Genomic DNA, 17,769 nt, shown 5'->3' with positions numbered 1-17,769 from the left:
GAGAAAGATGGCTTAGTCAATAAACATCGGTAGAGCCACTGGACACCCATTTTCTGACAGGGGTGGAAGGGAGGATGGGGGCTGGGACCCCACTTGACTGTCCACCAAAAAGTCTAAAGTGAAACCAGATTTCAACAAACATGCACACAAAGAATCCCAATGGTAGTGAAGAAAACACAGAAGAGAACGGCTTTATTATCTTAAAGTGGGAACTGACTTCCTAAGTTTAATAAAGTAAGCTTTATGGCTGCTAAGAGGCCATAAATAAACGATGGAGAAATCTATCTTAAAATGTAACATTTCTCCCTAGCTGAAGTTGGGAAAAACCATTTGCAATATGTATGACTACAACAGTCCTAATATCCTTAGGAATAATTCCTATTAAAAACAAACACCCACCCACAAGAACCCAATAGAAAAATACTAGGCATTTCAAGGAAACGGAAGAGTGTCTCAAACAATCATAAAGAAGTTCAACCAAAGTCATAACAAGGGAGATGAAATGGGGTCTAGGATGATCACATGGTTTGGCAAGAACCTGGGCCAAGAGGTATTCTTGTAGAGTTTTTCATGAGAGTAAAAATTGCCGTCTTTGGAGAGCAAATTGGAAACTGCTCAAACTTAAAAATGTGCATTCCTTTTGACCAGTAATTCTGTTTTTTAGGAATGTATCCTATAATTCTATAAACATACGTATGTACTTCTCACTGAGTGCTCTTCTGTGATGCCTACCTATAGTTTCTGCTGTATGTGTGCTGTTTGTGCATTCACACAAACATACACAATTAAAAAAAAATATTTCCATTGATTTCCCACCACTCATGGAGCCCGCAGCCCCAGCATGTGCTGTGACAGGGAATCAAAGCAGCATTCCCTCTGTGCTCCGGACAACACCCAACCAACTGAGCCACACTGGCCAGGGCAACACATAGACAATTTAAATGCCTTAATGATCATACCCTTCCTTTCCCAGGGTCGGTTCGGACAGCCATGAGTATAGTATGTTATCCTGGAGACCTGAACTAAACTGGGCCAGACTTCTCTGGTCTTAGGATTGGAAGCGAGTTTCTGCTAGTCCTGTGAGGTGTGGACCACCAGGCCTGGGCAGCGCCCCGCGCTGTTCTCCCCCCCATGCCAGCCCCCCATCCCCCCATGGAAACTGAGACATAGAGAAATAAAGCCAGACCTGAGACCACTCAGGAAGTCTCACAGCTCCTGCTGGATCCCTGAGCTGCCTTCTGGTCCCTCATCTGCACAAGTGCAGGCTCGCTCTCCTTACATGTTGCATGAGATACCCCTGTGTTCTGTCCACGTATTCCTCAAAGCTTGCCTTCTTTATTTCTTCAGTTAGCCAGAGTTTATTTATAACCACAATATCCTTGTCTAAGATACTCAGTATAAATCCTTCTATCCCAGAAACTGACACGTGGTTTTTTCTAAGGGGAACATAGGAATTCATGTGACAGTGGGAATTTCCCACAGTTATCTTAGGAATTATGTCGCAAAGGTTTCCACACCCATTTTACAGATGAAAAGGCTGAGGCTAAATATAATTAAGAGGAAAATTCGAAATAACAGACCCCTTGATTATGCTCTAGGGTTTTCTAAAATACCATGATAAAAATAGAAAGAAAATGAGAGAAAAGAGCCTTTAATGGGCTGGAGGCTTTATTCTCCAGCCAAGTCCTCCTTCCTGCTAATCTCTGCCTCCCCAGTATAGTCCTGCTCGCATGGCTGCCCTGGGCTCGGCCAGCCTCCCTCCTGCCTTACCTCCAGGCTTCTGGAAGCAGTAGCACCACTCGTTGTTAGAGAGCTTGCCGTCCTTGAAGGAGTCACAGGAGTTGAAGAGAGGCTTGATACAGGGCTCATACTTGTCCAGGTAGATGGCATTGATCTCTGAGTGGTCGAGCAGGAGGTCATAGTTCATGTCCAACTTGTTGAACATCCAGCCCAGGGAGTCCTTGCAGATGGGCAGGATGCTGGTGTCAAACCCTGCGGAGGGAAGGCGCATCACTGCCATGGCCTGGATGTCCTGTCCCGGGAGGAGCCCAGCGCCCATCCCGACCCCCTCCTTCCTGAGGCTGTGCCCCCCCGGGGGCGGTCTCAGTGACACTCTGCTGGAATATGGTGTGGGGAGAGAGAGGGGGGCCTTAAGTGAAACAATTTAAAATGCACAAAACCAGAAGTTAGCATATAAAGAAAATATGTTTAAGGGGCACAAATCTCCAATGCTCACTTATCTGTACTGTAAGTATGGGTTTTCATTTACAAGACTTACTTAAACAGGGGTATGCCTGAAAGAAGAGTACACACAGGGTGAGTAAGAGAACTAATAACAGTACTGCAAACTACGCTTTGAGATTTGGGGAAACTATTGTGAAAAGACGGAGTAAGATGGCAAAGTCCCGCACTGCTGACCTTCCGAAGCGGCCTCACGTGCACGGGAACGGCACCAGGGGCTGCCTCGGTGCCTTTGTTCTCCCCTCAAGAGGTACGAGATGGAACCCAAACTGACTCCGACAATAGTTTCTTCTTTCCCTGGCGGAGGAGGGTTCGTTTTCTTAAAGAAATACTTGTTGCCACAATGGAAACTGCATGCACCCACATAAAAACCCTTTGCTCACCATTTGGGACACCGAGTCTGCCGTAGCCAAGCCCCAGAGAGGGCATGCCCCAAACCTAACTTTCTTTCAGACCAAAAGCACTCATGACTTCACGTCATACCACAAGCTGGATTTCTAGGACTGGCTTTATCTTCCCAGAAAACGGATGACAAAGGTCACTTTTGTCTTACTTCAGGAGCCCTGTACTGGTTCTATGAAACGATGCTGAATCCTCTCCACTGACAGATGGAAAAATAAAAGCTCAAGGTCATACAACTGTGGGGCAGGGATTCGAGCCCAGGCGGCCCTGCCCTGAGTCCACAGCCTCAGTCCATCCTCTCCCGGGGCTGCCTCTGCCCAGGGGGATGCATGGCCCTTCTGTCCTGAGGACGTCCAGTGGCGAGGCGAGGGCCCTGTTGGGGGATGGGCAGTGGAGGAACACAGTGGCGTTAGCGAAGGGGCCTGATGAGGTTGATAAGCCTACCCATATCCTGGTCACTGGGCTTCTATGTACAGGCCAGGAACCCTGCTTAGTCAGTAGGATGTAAAAGCAGAATACGCCCACCTTTTTAAAGCACTGTTTATACCAAAGGGTCTCCACTTCCGGGAGCCAGTGAATGGGTACAGGACTCTCTACCCCCCACCACCCCTGCCACCGCACTCTGCTAGAACCAGTGCTTCCCCCATTGCTCTGAGCCTGAGCTGGGACAGGCACATAGTAAGTGCTCAATAAAACTATTTGTTGAGAGAAGTTTTCTAGCTACAGCAAAGTTTACCGCCAAAAACACAAAAACCTTTCCATTTTTATATGTATTCCTTCTGCTGTCTTAGGACACATCTGAGCACATCTTTTCAAGGACAGAGACTGGGGGACACCGTGTGGCCTCTCATTTGGCTGATGGTTGCCTCTGAGGCCACCAAGTCAAGAAGAGAAGTTACCCCAACACTAAGTGGCTCCACACTTGCTGTCTACAATACTTTATGCATCAATCTCATAGGATATTAAGATTTAGTACCAGGGAAGGAGGAGTTTACTGCTGACTGCCCACCAAAAAGAAGTGCCCAGAAGGGCCAAGCCCACTTCCCACCTAGTTGGAAGGTTCTGGAAAAGAAGTGCCTGCATCTGATATCTAGGGGTGGGGTGGGGGGACAGAGCAGCCCTTCTCACTGGGCCCAAGCACGTGGGACGTCTGGGGTTCCCTAGCTTCGGTCTCTGCCTCTTCGGCCTCCATGCCACACTCCCCTCTGCTCCCCTCACTCCAGCTGCTCTGGGCCATCAAACCAGAGGCCCCTTCAGGACTCGATTAGCTTCCAGCCAGGGTGGCTCTTGCCCGGGCTCCCAGTGTCTGCAGAGGATCCCCGGGACGGCGGTGGCAAGGAGCAGCTCTCCCCACAGCAAAGTGCTCTGGGAGGGACCCAGGGGAAAGCTGCTCCAGACCAGATTACCAGTCCACACACCCACGGAAGCCCCCAGCGGGAATAAAAACACACAAAACACACCTACTTCCCCTTCGCCAGACACCACCTCTCTGTGGACACTGAGGTTCCAGGAAGCAAACACTCTCCTTCCTTTCCCGCGGAAGGTCCAAATTAGTGGAAGAAGTGTCCCCCACACCAGTGTTCCCTACCAGTATCTATGGCTTTGAGCAGCAAAGAATAACCAAGAATTAAGGGGACCATTCTCCTTTTGGCTGAAGACCTGATGCTGGTTAATGGATCCGAACAGTTACAAAGCTCCTTGTCCTGGACTAACTGCATTGTTGACTAACCCCCCCTGTGCTGCCGGCCACGTGTGGAGAACAGATGCCTACCCGTGTGGAGAAGGCATCATCGAGAGACTCTGATGAAGCACAAATGTGAGGACTGGTTCTGAGTGTTCCCTTCAGTCTATGAGGAGGCCCTGCAGTTTGGTAACAGGCTGCCTGGGAGTGTCTGTGGGAACGGAATGCAGTCTCGTGTCCACCGAGACAGATGATCAACGGTGTTTGCTACAATGTTGTTTAAAAGAGCTGAACATTAGAACAACTTCAGGGCTCCAGAGTAAAGGTCGACATCAATTATGTTACATCCATAAATTGGGATTCTCTGTAGCTTACAAGCAGAATCCTACTCAACAGCATAGAAAGGTAGCCACAGTATGTTGCTAAATGATAAAAGGTCATACAACAGGCTGCAAAGTGTGATATATATACACACACATTTTTTTTCCTATATGACAAGGAAAATGTATATATCACAACATACCTAACAGTTGTTAAAATAATGGGTTTATAGATTTTTTTTGCATTTTTATATATATTTTATCTATTTCCCCAAATGTGTATACTAAATGTATGATAATTTTGCAACCACACTTAAGTTACTCTGTAAATGCAGATTCCCAACTATGAATCCAAAATACGTATGACCGTTGTATTGTCTAGATCCTAAGGCATTTTTCCCTCCACTATATTTTAATATTTCTGAAATTGGGACATATTTTAAGCCAGCATGAATATTTAATGTAGAGTATCTTTGTTCACCCCAAAATGCTATTATTGCTAATTCAACAATGTCTGCTGAGGAAATGTGGTGTTTGAAATGAAATAAATTAGCCAGAGGATGTGGTCTTACTGCCTTGGGCCGCGTCGGAGCTGGTGGGCTTGATGACCCTGTTGGCATCCTCATGAAGGGCTCCGAACCAGTCTTTCAGCCGGGAAGCGAGGTTCCTCAACTCCTTGTCCGTGCAGGCTGGGGAAAAGCAAAGGGGGTCAGTCTGGCATTGGCTTTCCCCTCCTTAGCGCTGTGTCCTCACCATGGGGTGCCACCAACTAAGCCGGGCCCAAGAAAACTCCTCTCCAGCCACAACAGAACTCCTCACCCCCACTCTGATAACCCCCCCAAAGGTGCTGCGACCACAGATATGATGGAGCCTGGACTCCCAAGCCGTGGTGGGCTCGCGGTGTGCACCGCCTCCAAGCCCATCACAGGTGCCTCTGCTGACCCGGAACATCGGCTCTTGCAAGTTGCCAGGAAGATCACATGTCCCACTAAGCGCAGGCCAAGAGCCGGATGCGCAGGACTAGCTATGCTCTCAGGGAGAGGCTGTCTGGGCACCAGAAGGTGCAGAAACAGCAGGCTCTCAGTTTCATGTTATCCCAAGGTTTGGGTTTGTGGTTGCGGTTGTTTTGCTAGCCTTGGACAGACCGCCTTCACTTTCCCCCATAGACACATGGCTGCCTTCTCCATGGAAGAGGCCCTTCTGTTGGAGCCCACCTATGACTCTCCAGCTCATCTGGGAGGACTGAGTGACTGGGGCCAAGGAGTCCTCTTTCTGAGAACAAGAAGAGGATCTGGATGGATGGATGGATGGATGGATGGATGGTAGGGGGTGCAGGTACTGAAGGTTGCATGGAGAGCTGAGATAAAGCTGGAGGGAAGAAATCCTGAAGGAGGGACCGTGGTGCAGAGAAGGGAGCCAATGTTCCCTGGTTCCCTGATGTTACCCTAATTCTGGTTATGGAGAATCCTGGCAAAGGGTCCAGGCAGTGAGCTGCTACCAAGATGCAGAAAAATGTGCAAGGGAATAAGTGACCTTTAGCATCTGAAAGGACAGAGATAGAGACTTCAGGAACCAAAATCCCAGTAAGTAAGAAGGGACGAAGAAGTGAACCCTACAACTATCATGTCCCCCAAATTCTCAAGTCCAGGAGACAGGCTGTGAAGAAGCCAAGCAGGGGCAATGTTACAACACAGGGCCCAGTTCCCAACGTCTCCAGGTGCTGACAGGACGCGGATTAAAGCTGGAATCTACCTGCGCACAGAGACCAGCGGACACCCAGGCTCCGCTGGAAGGCATGGGGCAGCGATCAATGCGCAGATGTCTGGCCAAGCTCCATCCCCCTTTGGCGAGTGCAGGCTCGCAAGGGGTTGAGGTATGGACCCCCATTTGCCTCACAAAGAGGAGGATGAATCCCCACCAGAAGAAAAGAACATCATCCAGAGCCTCTCCTCATCCTTAGTCTGCTTCCAGGCAAGCCGCCTTTCCCTCGCCCGGGCTTGGTGGAGAGCAGAGGCAGACTTGCAGACCTGGGGCCGGAAAGGTCCCCCAACCTCCACTTGAGGGCAGGTGAGCAGACCCAGGCTGGGCTCTGCAGGCTCAGCCCTGCCTTCATGGGTGCCGCCTTCATTCCAGCTGGGATCCAGATATAAACCCTGCAAAGCATGGAGTGGGAGTGGCCACTGTTCAGACCCAGCTTGTCCATGACCTCAAGACACTGCCTTAGGGATACAGGGAGGGGCTTGTGGGACTGGAAGGAAGAAGGGAAGGAACTGAGCAAAAACAAACATGTAGATACATAACACACAGACAGACAACAGTGTGATAGCCCGAGGAAAAGGGGGTGAGATGGAGGTGGAGGAAGGCAAAGGGGGGAATTGGGGACTGAAAGAGGCTTTGCTTGGGGCAGTGGGCAGGGGCCGCACGATGCAGCGTGCAGATGATGTTTTGTTGAGTCGTACACTTCAATGTCACCCCAATAAATTCAATTTTAAGAAATTACACACACACACACACACACACACACACACACACACGGCCTTGCTTTCAACAACCAGGACAAGACTGTGTCTTAAAACACCAGCCAAAAGTGCCCCGAGAGCTGACTGACAGACCGCAGAGTAACATGTGGGGCCCACGCTGCCTGGACTGGCTGGGTGGCTCAAACAGGCAACTGAACCTCTCAGTGACTCAGTTTCCTCATCTGTAAACTCAGGACATCACAGGTGACATATGTTAGACCAAGCATGTCAGTTGCTTAGCAAAGCACATGGTATGTAGTGATTACTCAGCACGTGCCAGCTGTGACTTTTATTAACGATTATTATTTTTGTTTTTAAATTGAGGGTTTATAGATAAGCACAGAGCAAACAGCATTTGGAAAACATAAACAAAACTGGCTTTGGTCACATAGGATTTAGGTGAAATCAGGTACCTGCTAGCCAGCACAGTTGCCATTAGGCATAGTGACTATTTACATTTAAGTTATTTGAAATTAAATACAAATAAAACGTTGTTCCTCTGTTGCCCCCACCCCACTGCAAATGCTCCATAGGCGCATTGCTCTGACTCCATGAGGGTGGCTCAAGAGAACGTCTGCCCGGGAGCAGCTGTTGAACTGGATGACTTAGCCACCTGTGGGGATGCCCAGCCATCGGAGGTTCACACCATGTCCGACAACCCTGGTCATGCCTCCACTCCTTCCCTCAGTCTTTTATTTTTTTTAATTGATTTCAGAGAGGAAAGGAGAAGGAAAGAGAGAGAGAAACATCAATGATGAGAGAGAATCATTGATGGGCTGCCTCCTGCACCCCCCACACTGGGGATCAAGCCTGCAACCTGGGCATGTGCCCTGACCAGGAATTAAACTGTGACCTCCTGGTTGGTAGGTTGAAGCTCAGCCACTGAGCAACACCTGCTGGGCCTTCCCTCAGTCTTCACAGGTGAGCTGGGGAAGACCACAAGCCTGCTCCCACCAGGAGCCAGCACATCATCATCGGCCTCCGCGTGCACACACGGGGGCGGGGGGGTGCTTTCTGAGGGCTCTGGGACCTGCCCCTGGAGCAAGCTAGCACTAACAAGCAGATTGACCCCACTCAGGAGCCCTGGGGGTAGAGCGCCCACGTCTCTGGCTTTTCAGTGCTGCACAGCTCTAAGCAGGGGAGGCTGTGGTCCGTTTTCCCGGGGGAATGGGATGCAGACTCTGTGGCCAACCTCAATCTGAAAAGGAAAAATTAATAGCATCCATTTCTTCTTGATCAACACCTACACCACCTATTCCAAACATCCTCTAAGCAGAGAAAATGGCCAAGTCCCTGCCACAGGAAAGAGTCCCATTTCTCTGGGGAATGAATCAGTCTGTCATGCTAACTGAAGGTGTGCAGGTCACCAAAGCTTTAAGGGACAGGGACGGCTGAGATGCCCGCGGCTTCCCAACGTCCAGGGCGCGGATGGCGGCGCCACTGCCCTCCTGGTTGCTAGAACATCTTCTTGCATAGACCGGGCTTGTGGGAGCCAGCACTAACTGAGGCAATTAATATACCAGGTAGGTATCCTGGGTTGAAAACAATCAACACATCCGGCCTTCACAGGCCAAGGCAGTTCTGCCAGTGATGCAGGCAGGGCAGCTCTAGGACAGACAGAGGGAGGGAGGGGGCAAGTCAGGCTCCCGCCTTCATCAGCGTGGGGATAGGAGCAGCGGGCCTTGGGAAGGGCCGCGTGCAGCCTGCTGCCATCCTGTGGCCCCCCGAGCACGGGTCACGTGTGCAGCCACTGGGACTCCGTTAGAGAAAGAAGAGTCTATGGCACAGCACTCCACAGGGAGTGAAAGCAGCTCCCTCCCCTGGAAAGCCGGCAGGCAGGGGCCTGGTAAGGTGATGCACTCCCAGTGGACGCTTCCCGTCTGTTTGGAAAATAGGGACAAAATGCAATAAGCAAATGTAAGTCGGGCACATGCAGGCACCTGGAAGGTGTACAGACAGCCCCGGGAAGAAGATGTGACCCTCCCTGGGGCTTGGAGGGCTTTAGGTCAGACGACTTGAATGCAAAGAGAAATCAAAGTGGAAGGGCTGGCAGCTGCTAAAGGGAGGGGCTGAGAGGGGAGGGAGGGCTGCTCTGACCTGCTGGCTTTGGCTGATGGGGAAGCCAGTCGACCTGCGTATCAGCTATTGATGGAGAGAGAGGATCTCTTCTTCACTGGATGAGTAAGCACAGCCTGGCTCCGACACCCCCTGGGGGCCATCACCCATCGTCCCTGGCTTCTCTGTCTCCCTTCAGACAAGTCCAAGGCTAGTGAAGAGCTAGCGAGGCAGTCATTTCGGAAGGGGGGAGGCAGGAGCGAGGAAATCCGGGCTTTGAAAAGTGCTCCCAAGGGCGATACCTGGGGTTCCAAGCTGGTCTCTGGTGACTCTGGGGACTGAGCGACGCTCTACACAGCCTCTCAGAGGACTAGATAGAAACGGGGAGACAGGGAGACAACTGAGGGGATGATACAAAAGGCGGAGGTGGGGGCAGCGAACAGAAATGATTTAAAGCTGTAGTGTTCTAACACCGAGTGACAGCAGGTGTGCGTGTGTCTGCCTTACAAATCCTCAGTGGAGCCCCATTTGAGCACCCAGGTGGGGATGTCTGGAAATGCCAGGTCTGTACACCTCTGCTCGGGAACCAATTACCGGCGTCTTCTTGTAACTCACAGAACACTTCCGCTAAAGAGCCGAAGGAGACGAATGTGCCACCTGTCACCAGACCGGACCGCCCTCCACCTCGGCCTCACTAATACTTAGCTCAGGGCTTTGGCAAAAGCCAACATGAAAACAATCAGAATTTAATTTAAACTGTTGCGCCTCTGAAGGTAATTAAGGAGTTGGGCCAGACTGGCGTTCTCCCTGGAGCAGGCCAGGTGCGGCCCCCTCCGCAGGCCTCCTAGCAGCTGCGCATAATTACCTATTCGAGTGGCGCTTGTCCAGGCGCTCTGCCTGCAGGAGGCATGGCTGCAGACGCTCTGAGACTTGATGCCTGGCAGGGCCTGGATTAGACAACAGGAGAGGCCCCCCTGACCTGCCCGCCCAGTGTGCAGCCTCTCCCCTCTGCCTTCCTCCTGAGCTGGCAGCTGCACCTGTGGGCTCCTCCTCCCGGAGGGCGCCTCATGCCCCGGAATATTTAGCAAGCACCCGAGTGAGGATGTGTGCGGGAACGCCGAGGAGGGGGTGCCGCACCCCTGGGAGCTTGGGAGGGAAAATGAGCGAGGCTGCAATTCCCTTAGAAACACGGGCTCTCATAAAGGGGAACCCCAGCAGGTGGGGCGGGCTCTGCCCAGCACAGGTCCAGGGGCGGGAACCAGTCATTGTGCTGCAGAGGGTAGCCAGGCCCTGGGGAGCCAGCTGGTCAGCTGCCAGCCCAACTGAGACTGACGCGTGACTTCTCCCAGCTCATTTCCTCCTCTGCACAATGAAGGCGATAGCAGAACTTGCTCACAGCATTAACGCGGGGAGGGGACCTTACTTGTGTTTGTGGACGGCAGTGACCCCCTAGATCAGCGGTTCTCAACCTGTGGGTCGCGACCCCTTTGGCGGTCGAACGACCTTTTCACAGGGGTCGCCTAAGACCATCCTGCATATCAGATATTTACATTACGATTCATAACAGTAGCAACATTACAGTTATGAAGTAGCAACGAAAATAATTTTATGGTTGGGTCACAACGTGAGGAACTGTATTTAAAGGGCCAGAAGGTTGAGAACCACTGCACTAAATGGAAAAGTATGGGGCTCAAGATCGGGCTTGCTATGTTTACGTGACATGACCACCTGAAGTTGACCAGTAACCGACAATTCTGTTGTTTTCAGAGAAGGTTCAGTGACATCTCCAAGGTCTACAAACAGCGTCAGTGACAAAACTGACATTTACGGTAAGCTGTCTCCTGTGAAGTTCACTGATGTGCACACACACAACCCCTGCGCTCCCACCCAGTCCCTCCCGGGACACAGCCAGGCGGCGGCACTGTGGTTCCGAGCTCAGGCTTGTGGGTCTGGCGGCCCTGGGTTTGAACACCTGCTCCCAAGTGTACACGTGGTTGTTTTGTACATAAGTCACTGCTCTTCTCTAAGCCTCTGTTTTCCCGTCTGTAAAATGTGGATAATGACAATATCAATCTCATGAAGTTCGGAGAGGATTTATGGTGAAGATTAAGTTTTCAAAAAGTAGCCGAAACCGGTTTGGCTTAGTGGATAGAGCGTCAGCCTGCGGACTGAAAGGTCCCAGGTTCGATTCCGGTCAAGGGCATGTACCTGGGTTGCGGGCACATCCCCAGTGGGGAGTGTGCAGGAGGCAGCTGGTCGATGTTTCTCTCTCATCGCTGTTTCTAACTCTCTATCTCTCTCTCCTTTCCTCTCTGTAAAAACTCAATAAAATATATTTAAAAAAAAAAAAAAAGTAACAGTTGGCTTGGCCGATGTGGTCCAGTGGTTAAGCGTTGACCTGTGCACCAAGAGGTTGCTGGTACCATTACTGGTCAGGGCACATGGCCAGATTGCAGGCTGGGTCCCCAGTGGGAAGTAGCTGATCGATGTTTTTCTCTCATTGATGTTTCTATCTCTCTCCCGTTCCCTTTCCTTTCCTCTCAAAACAAACAAACAAACAAAAAAAACCCACAAGCCGCATCTTCCCCTCTGAGGGACTCCAGGGGCTGGAGCACCTGCTCTGCAGGCCGATGGGTAGTAAGCTCCAACCATGAGCAGTTTTAGTAGCAGAGCACCTCCTGCGGGGATTTTCGAAGCACGTACAAGGCGAAGCCCCACTTCTAATCAGCATCATGCAACAGAAACTTGAGCCAGGCTACACTTGCTCAAATTAAATTGTTGCTATATGTAATTATGGTTTTCACTTTCAGCACCTAAAACATCAATCTATATGCATGCTCTCTTACCCTTACAGAATGTATCATTTTATGTAAAAACAGGCATGAGCATAGGAATTAGGGTCCTTTATCCAGGAGCTTGTCAATACCGTCCCTCTTAAAAAGCAATCTTTGAAAGAGCTTAAAATACCGGCATTAAACTTGGGAGAAGATGAGGTAAACTAATTAATGGTACAACATACAAGCGAAGATGCATAAATTTCCCTATTAAACCCATTAAGACTCTTCTTAGTACCCTGATTTGAGGAGACTTTAATGTTTCCCTAGATTCTAATGATAATCCTTCATCTGGAAAAAGAAATGCATTTGGAACTGGCACAACACTGGCAATTCAGCCAGCCTTGTTAGGCCTCAGCTTACAAAGACTAAATTGGAGACAGTTCAACTGCTGTGCTCACCTAAAATGGCACTGGCAGGGGCTTCAGGAGAAGGCATGGGATACAGCCTCAACGGTACTACTGACAGCACCGCTGGGCAGAGAGCCCCGGGCAAGGGTCTGGGCTGCATGGGGTCATCCCCCTTCAGAGAGGCAGACAGTGTCTGCAAGCCAGTTTGCCTTTTGTTAATATGCTAGTGCCCTGGTGCACAGATTCGTGCATATCAAAAGGAAATTAATTAGAAGGTGGCTGGCAGGGCGGGACTGGGCGAGAGGGCTGGATATGCCCTGGAGTCAACCTCCCACGGCCCCTCCCCGGCCAGCCAGCCTGGGGTGGTGTCACGGCTTAAAGGGCATCTACAGAATGAGTGGGGTCCCTCTGGCAGGTGGGGTCCCTCGGCCTGGCCTGCAGGGATCGGGCCAAAACCAGCTCTTCGACATCCCCTAAGGGATCCCAGATTGCAAGAGGGCAGTTCTAGGGTTTGCACCCCAGAATTGGGCTCTCTCCTCTCTGGTTCAGAGGTTCGTCACTCGAGAACTGCCAAAGCCAAATCACCACAGCTTGGCAGCTCCTGTGTCGAGCGTCTGCCCCCTGGTTGTGGGTGCGCATCATAGCTACCAGCTGGGGAGTCGGATGGTTGGGCGGTTGCTTAGCCTTTTATAAATATGGATGAACTCAAGTGACTGGAGACGGTCAAGGAAGGCTTCCAGGAGGCGGCAGAACTTGGGCTGAGGTTCACATCAAGGGAGGACTTAGAAAAGGAGAAACATTTCAGGCAGGTTTTAGAAATGACGAGGAAGCCAATTTGAATGAAGTGACTGGTTTTTAAAGCTGATTTATGCTTAAGATCAGCTCTGCTCAAATTAAACACCAGTTTTGGCATGATTAGATGTACTTCTAAATCATAAACATATATAAAGACTAAACAAAAATGTATGTGTAAATCTGTATATTTGCTTAAAGATATTCCAATATATTAAACATTATCATATAATGTGTATAGATGCTCCAAGGACCATCTGACTGTCCAGGACTGATACATAAGCTGATATCTGTAAGAGGTTACAGTGACAAGAAAGTCTTTTCGGGGTACACATAAGATGAATCTCCATTCCTAATTGGCAATTTGTGTCATTTAATCCACTCAAATTCAGTGTCCAAGTCTGAGCATTATTAAACGTAATTCAAGTTTCTATGCTTTTTAATACCTAACATACCAGTACATGCATGTACATTTATACCCTTAAACATGAAATTAAGTTCTATTATTTAATGGGTCTAAGGCCATAATGGATTGGTGGAGGCCCATGAATGCCAAGCTTGGGATTTGAGGTCTGACCCTGATGGCTAGGACACATGGAGCCTGAGATGCCTATTTAACTTGCGGGGGGGGCGAGAGAGGGGCAGGGGGAGGAGACCCACACTTTCATTCACAGGGTCGGTGGGGAACCAGGAGTAGGGCTACACCAGGACAGGGAACCATGAGCTTCTCTCAGTTCCTCCCCCAGCCCCTCCCTCCCTTGGTCTGGAGTGGAGGGTGACACAGCTGTAGGGCCTGACTGGAAGGCTAAGTGCACCACAGGCTTCTTGTGACAAAGGCCAGGCAGCACCTCCAGGGGTGCTGGACTCTAGGATAAGGAGTGAGGTTGGAGCTGGAATTGAAAACCCCCGGGTGAAACTAAGGCCAGGACAGAATGGTCCTGGAGACGCCTGTGTCAGATGTAGCCGTAGACGTAGCCAGCATCTCACTTTCATGCTTTTGTTATGCATGAGCTCAAGTGGCTGATAGTCAGGGAAGGCTCCCAGGAGGAGGCAGGGCAAACTGATGGAAGATCAGCACAAATAAAGCGGGACCTGAGGAAGCACTGCCTTCGGAAACATGAGGGTATCTGAAGCTACTCCACAGGCTGCCAGGTGCCCGTCTGACTCACTGTCCCCCTCACCCTTCGGGCCATGCACCTCCATCCGGGTGGCTCCTGGCAGATTGTTCAAAGACAGCTCCCTTGGAATCTGTCTCTACCCTGGAAGCCTTCGGGCATGGATGGGTACCGTAACTCGGCATGAAAACAAGGTGGCATCCAAGCTGCAAGGGATGTTCTCTGGGTGCAGAGAGAATATTGTGACCGGCACAAAGACGAGATAGTAGTGGTTACTATTTCTATTTCTAGAAACATGACTGTATTTGACCCAAATGGCCTGTTCAGACATCGAGTGTCTAACAAGGCAACACGACACAGCCGACAATTTCCATCTTCCCAGTCTGCATATCCTAGACAAGCATCGATGTAAACAGGAACAACATCTCATTCCATTTCCAGGAAGACCTTTAGCAGAGAGATGTCTTTGAATAATACACCAGGAGCCACCCGGTGGGAGTAAATGTCCAGGTAGGTGGCTTCTGGTGTGTTGTTCAAATACATAAACAATAAAACTGTTTCTGACCTTTGTCACAAGGCGAGGGGCTCCTCCTGCAGTGCCAGCAACATTTCCTGTTCAGAAGAACTGAGGGATGGATCTAGGAGGAAGGATAGGGCGCCGGCCAGGCAGAAGCTGCACAGGAAGAAAACTGGCAAACGCAGGAAGAGGGTAGAGACCTGGGCATTGGGTCTCGGGAAAATGCCACAGATTCCTTCTTCCTGTGGCAAGAGGCCAAAACCAGCTCTTCGACGCGAGAAACTGAAGCAGAGGTGATGCGAGAAACTGACTTGGGCCTGATGAAATAGTAGCTGGTATTACTTATATTTCTAGAAGCACGATTCTATTTGAGAGTTGAATCGACAGATTGAGAAGGCATAGCACTAGCCAGGAAAAAACTAGAATGGTCCATGCCAAGACCGATTCTAAAGAGCCACCCTCTTGGGCCTGATCTGTCTCCGAGAAACAGAAAAGATGGGCAACAGGGGGCAACATTTCAGCGTGAAGCCACCTGCCGCTGGTGGCGCCGGGGGCAGAGTGCTTTTGGACTGTGCCGTCTACAAAGATGGATGGTCCCTCCCTTTCACCCACAGGACCCCCTTTTAAATAGATAGGCCAGTAAAGTCTAACTTCTTCCAATATTAGTGTGTGTGTGTTTTACCATGGAACACTCCTCAGGAAAAATGAAAAAAGGTGGAAATGTGGACCAAGTATAGCAGCATGAAACGCCACATTTGAAGAAAGACAGTAATAATATATAAGAACTCAGAGAAGAGGTGAGGAGACACTAGAGGAGATGGTTTCTGAGCATTTAGATCCCAGGAAAGAAGTATAAAAAACAACACACACACACAAACCAAAATCATCAACATGAAGCCAAATTAGAAAAAGCACAAGAGGATAGATGCTGTGGAAACTCAGCAAGACAGCAGGATGGCAGAAGCGAGAAGCGTGAACATGAAGAGGAAATGAAGGGACTAGGAAGGGCTGGAGAGTAAGTGAGGGCTAGAGGAGAGGCACAGGGACGCTGCACGTGCAAAACTACAGCCTCTGAAGAAGCAAAGGAAACAGGTGAACAGGACATGCACCTAAAATATAAGGTGGTAAACCACCTGTAAAGCAGAAGAGGTGAGCGTTAGCCAGGAATGGGCCAATCCAAGATCTACCCTACTGAAGTTACTGGATTTTAAAAATAACAAAATATTGATGGAGTAACAGAGAAGATATCCACATAACTGATGAGAGAAAAAAGAAATGAGGCTTCCTACTGATTTCAAAACAGCAATATTCAAAACCAGAACCCAGGAGAGCAATATCTATAAGATAGTCAAAATTCTATACTATGCCGAAACCGGTTTGGCTCAGTGGATAGAGCGTCGGCTTGCGGACTGAAGGGTCCCAGGTTCGATTCCGGTCAGGGGCATGTACCTGTGTTGTCAGACATCTTCCAGACGTCCTTCCGGACAAAGCAGCATCAACTGCCCGAGGCTCAGGCAAGCCGTGGACGGTGGCTGCTGCTGCCAGGGCTGGCCCGAGGCTCAGGCAAGCCATGGTGGCCGGCAGTGGCAGCAGCAGAGGCATGTAGGGGCATTGCCTTCCCCTGATCGACCGGTTGCATCCTGCAGAGGGAAGCCAGACTGCGGCTTAGACCCACTCCCCGTGGGGAGCAGGCCTAAGCCGTCAGTAGGATATCCCCTGAGGGCTCCTGGACTGTGAGAGGGGGCAGGCTGGGCTGAAGGACACCCTCCCCCCCAGTGCACGAATTTTCATGCACTGGGCCTCTAGTCCTATATAATAAAAGCCTAATATGCTAAGTGTCCAGTCGACCGGTCAGCCATTCAACCAATCAAAGCATAATATGCTAATGATATCCTAAGGCAACTCAACTGCCTGCTATGATGTGCACTGACCACCAGGGGGCAGACGTTCCGACCAGTAGTTTAACTTGCTGCTGGGGTTCGGCTGAGTGATATGGGCCAGACATGCCCTAGAGTCCTCCTGCGGTCCCCTCCCCAACTGGCCAACCTCCCGAATACCTCCCCAGTCCCAATCATGCACTGGTGGGGTCCCTCAGCCTGGCTTGGGCCCTCTTGAAATCCAGGACTCCTTGGGGGATGTTGGAGAGCCGGTTTTGGCCTAATCCCGCAGGCCAGGCTGAGGGACCCCTCTGGTGCATGAATTTGTGCACCAGGCCTTTAGTACATAAATAAGAATAAGTAATACAGAAAACCATTTTGAACACACATGGACTCGAGGACTAATGTTCCCATGAGCCCTTCAGAGGAACTACTAGAGGATTCACAGTAGCCAACTATGGAGATGACTTGGGAAATGCATTTACTTAAGAATGAACAAAGGTGGCAATTAAGATGACAAATGAGAATGCAAATACCACATACTTTAACAAGGAAGAAATTATACAACACACGCCCGCCCCAAAACATGGAGGGAAGAGAAGAAGATGCAATTAGGGCAAGTTTGCATGCATGTATTAATTTTAGGGTTAGATAAAAACATCAAAAGATGATAAATCAAATATAGAAGAATTAATATATTTTACAGTACAAAGGTAAACCTAAGATAGTAATTATATCAACTATTATTAAGTGATAGAAGAAAGGGAGGGGAAATGAAAAAATGGGAAGGGAAGAGAAGAATCATATTAATTTTAGCACCGTTTAAAGTGATAACATCCCTGAATGTGAAGAATCCTCCACACACACACAAACACGCACACACACACACACACACACACGCACGCGCCCTCCACCAACACACACAAAATAATAGAACATGCAGTGGGGAAAAATAAAGGAAAACAACAAAAATAATAGAGCTGATAGGACCAAACATAATTTCTTACATCAATAAATCTTAACTGAGTTAAAATTCAACTCTTAAAAGAGTAAGATTTCACTTTCA

General features: G+C 49.7%; 1 protein-coding gene across 1 annotated transcript in view; it reads right to left on the bottom strand.

Moving 5' to 3' along the window:
- SPOCK1 (sparc/osteonectin, cwcv and kazal-like domains proteoglycan (testican) 1) overlaps positions 1-17,769 on the bottom strand; it is a 152,394-nt gene that overhangs the window by 11,462 nt on the left and 123,163 nt on the right. Inside the window, exons 5-6 of the mRNA XM_015560998.1 lie at positions 5,217-5,333; positions 1,771-1,992 (exon numbers count right to left, since the gene is read on the bottom strand). Coding sequence (XP_015416484.1) covers positions 1,771-1,992; positions 5,217-5,333 — 339 coding nt within the window. The remainder of the gene's footprint in view (positions 1-1,770; positions 1,993-5,216; positions 5,334-17,769) is intronic.

This window comes from Myotis davidii, unplaced genomic scaffold (assembly GCF_000327345.1).
Source record: "Myotis davidii unplaced genomic scaffold, ASM32734v1 scaffold776, whole genome shotgun sequence".
NCBI lineage: Eukaryota > Metazoa > Chordata > Mammalia > Chiroptera > Vespertilionidae > Myotis > Myotis davidii.
Note: the sequence above shows the minus strand (reverse complement) of the source record. Positions and strands in the feature narration are given on the sequence as shown.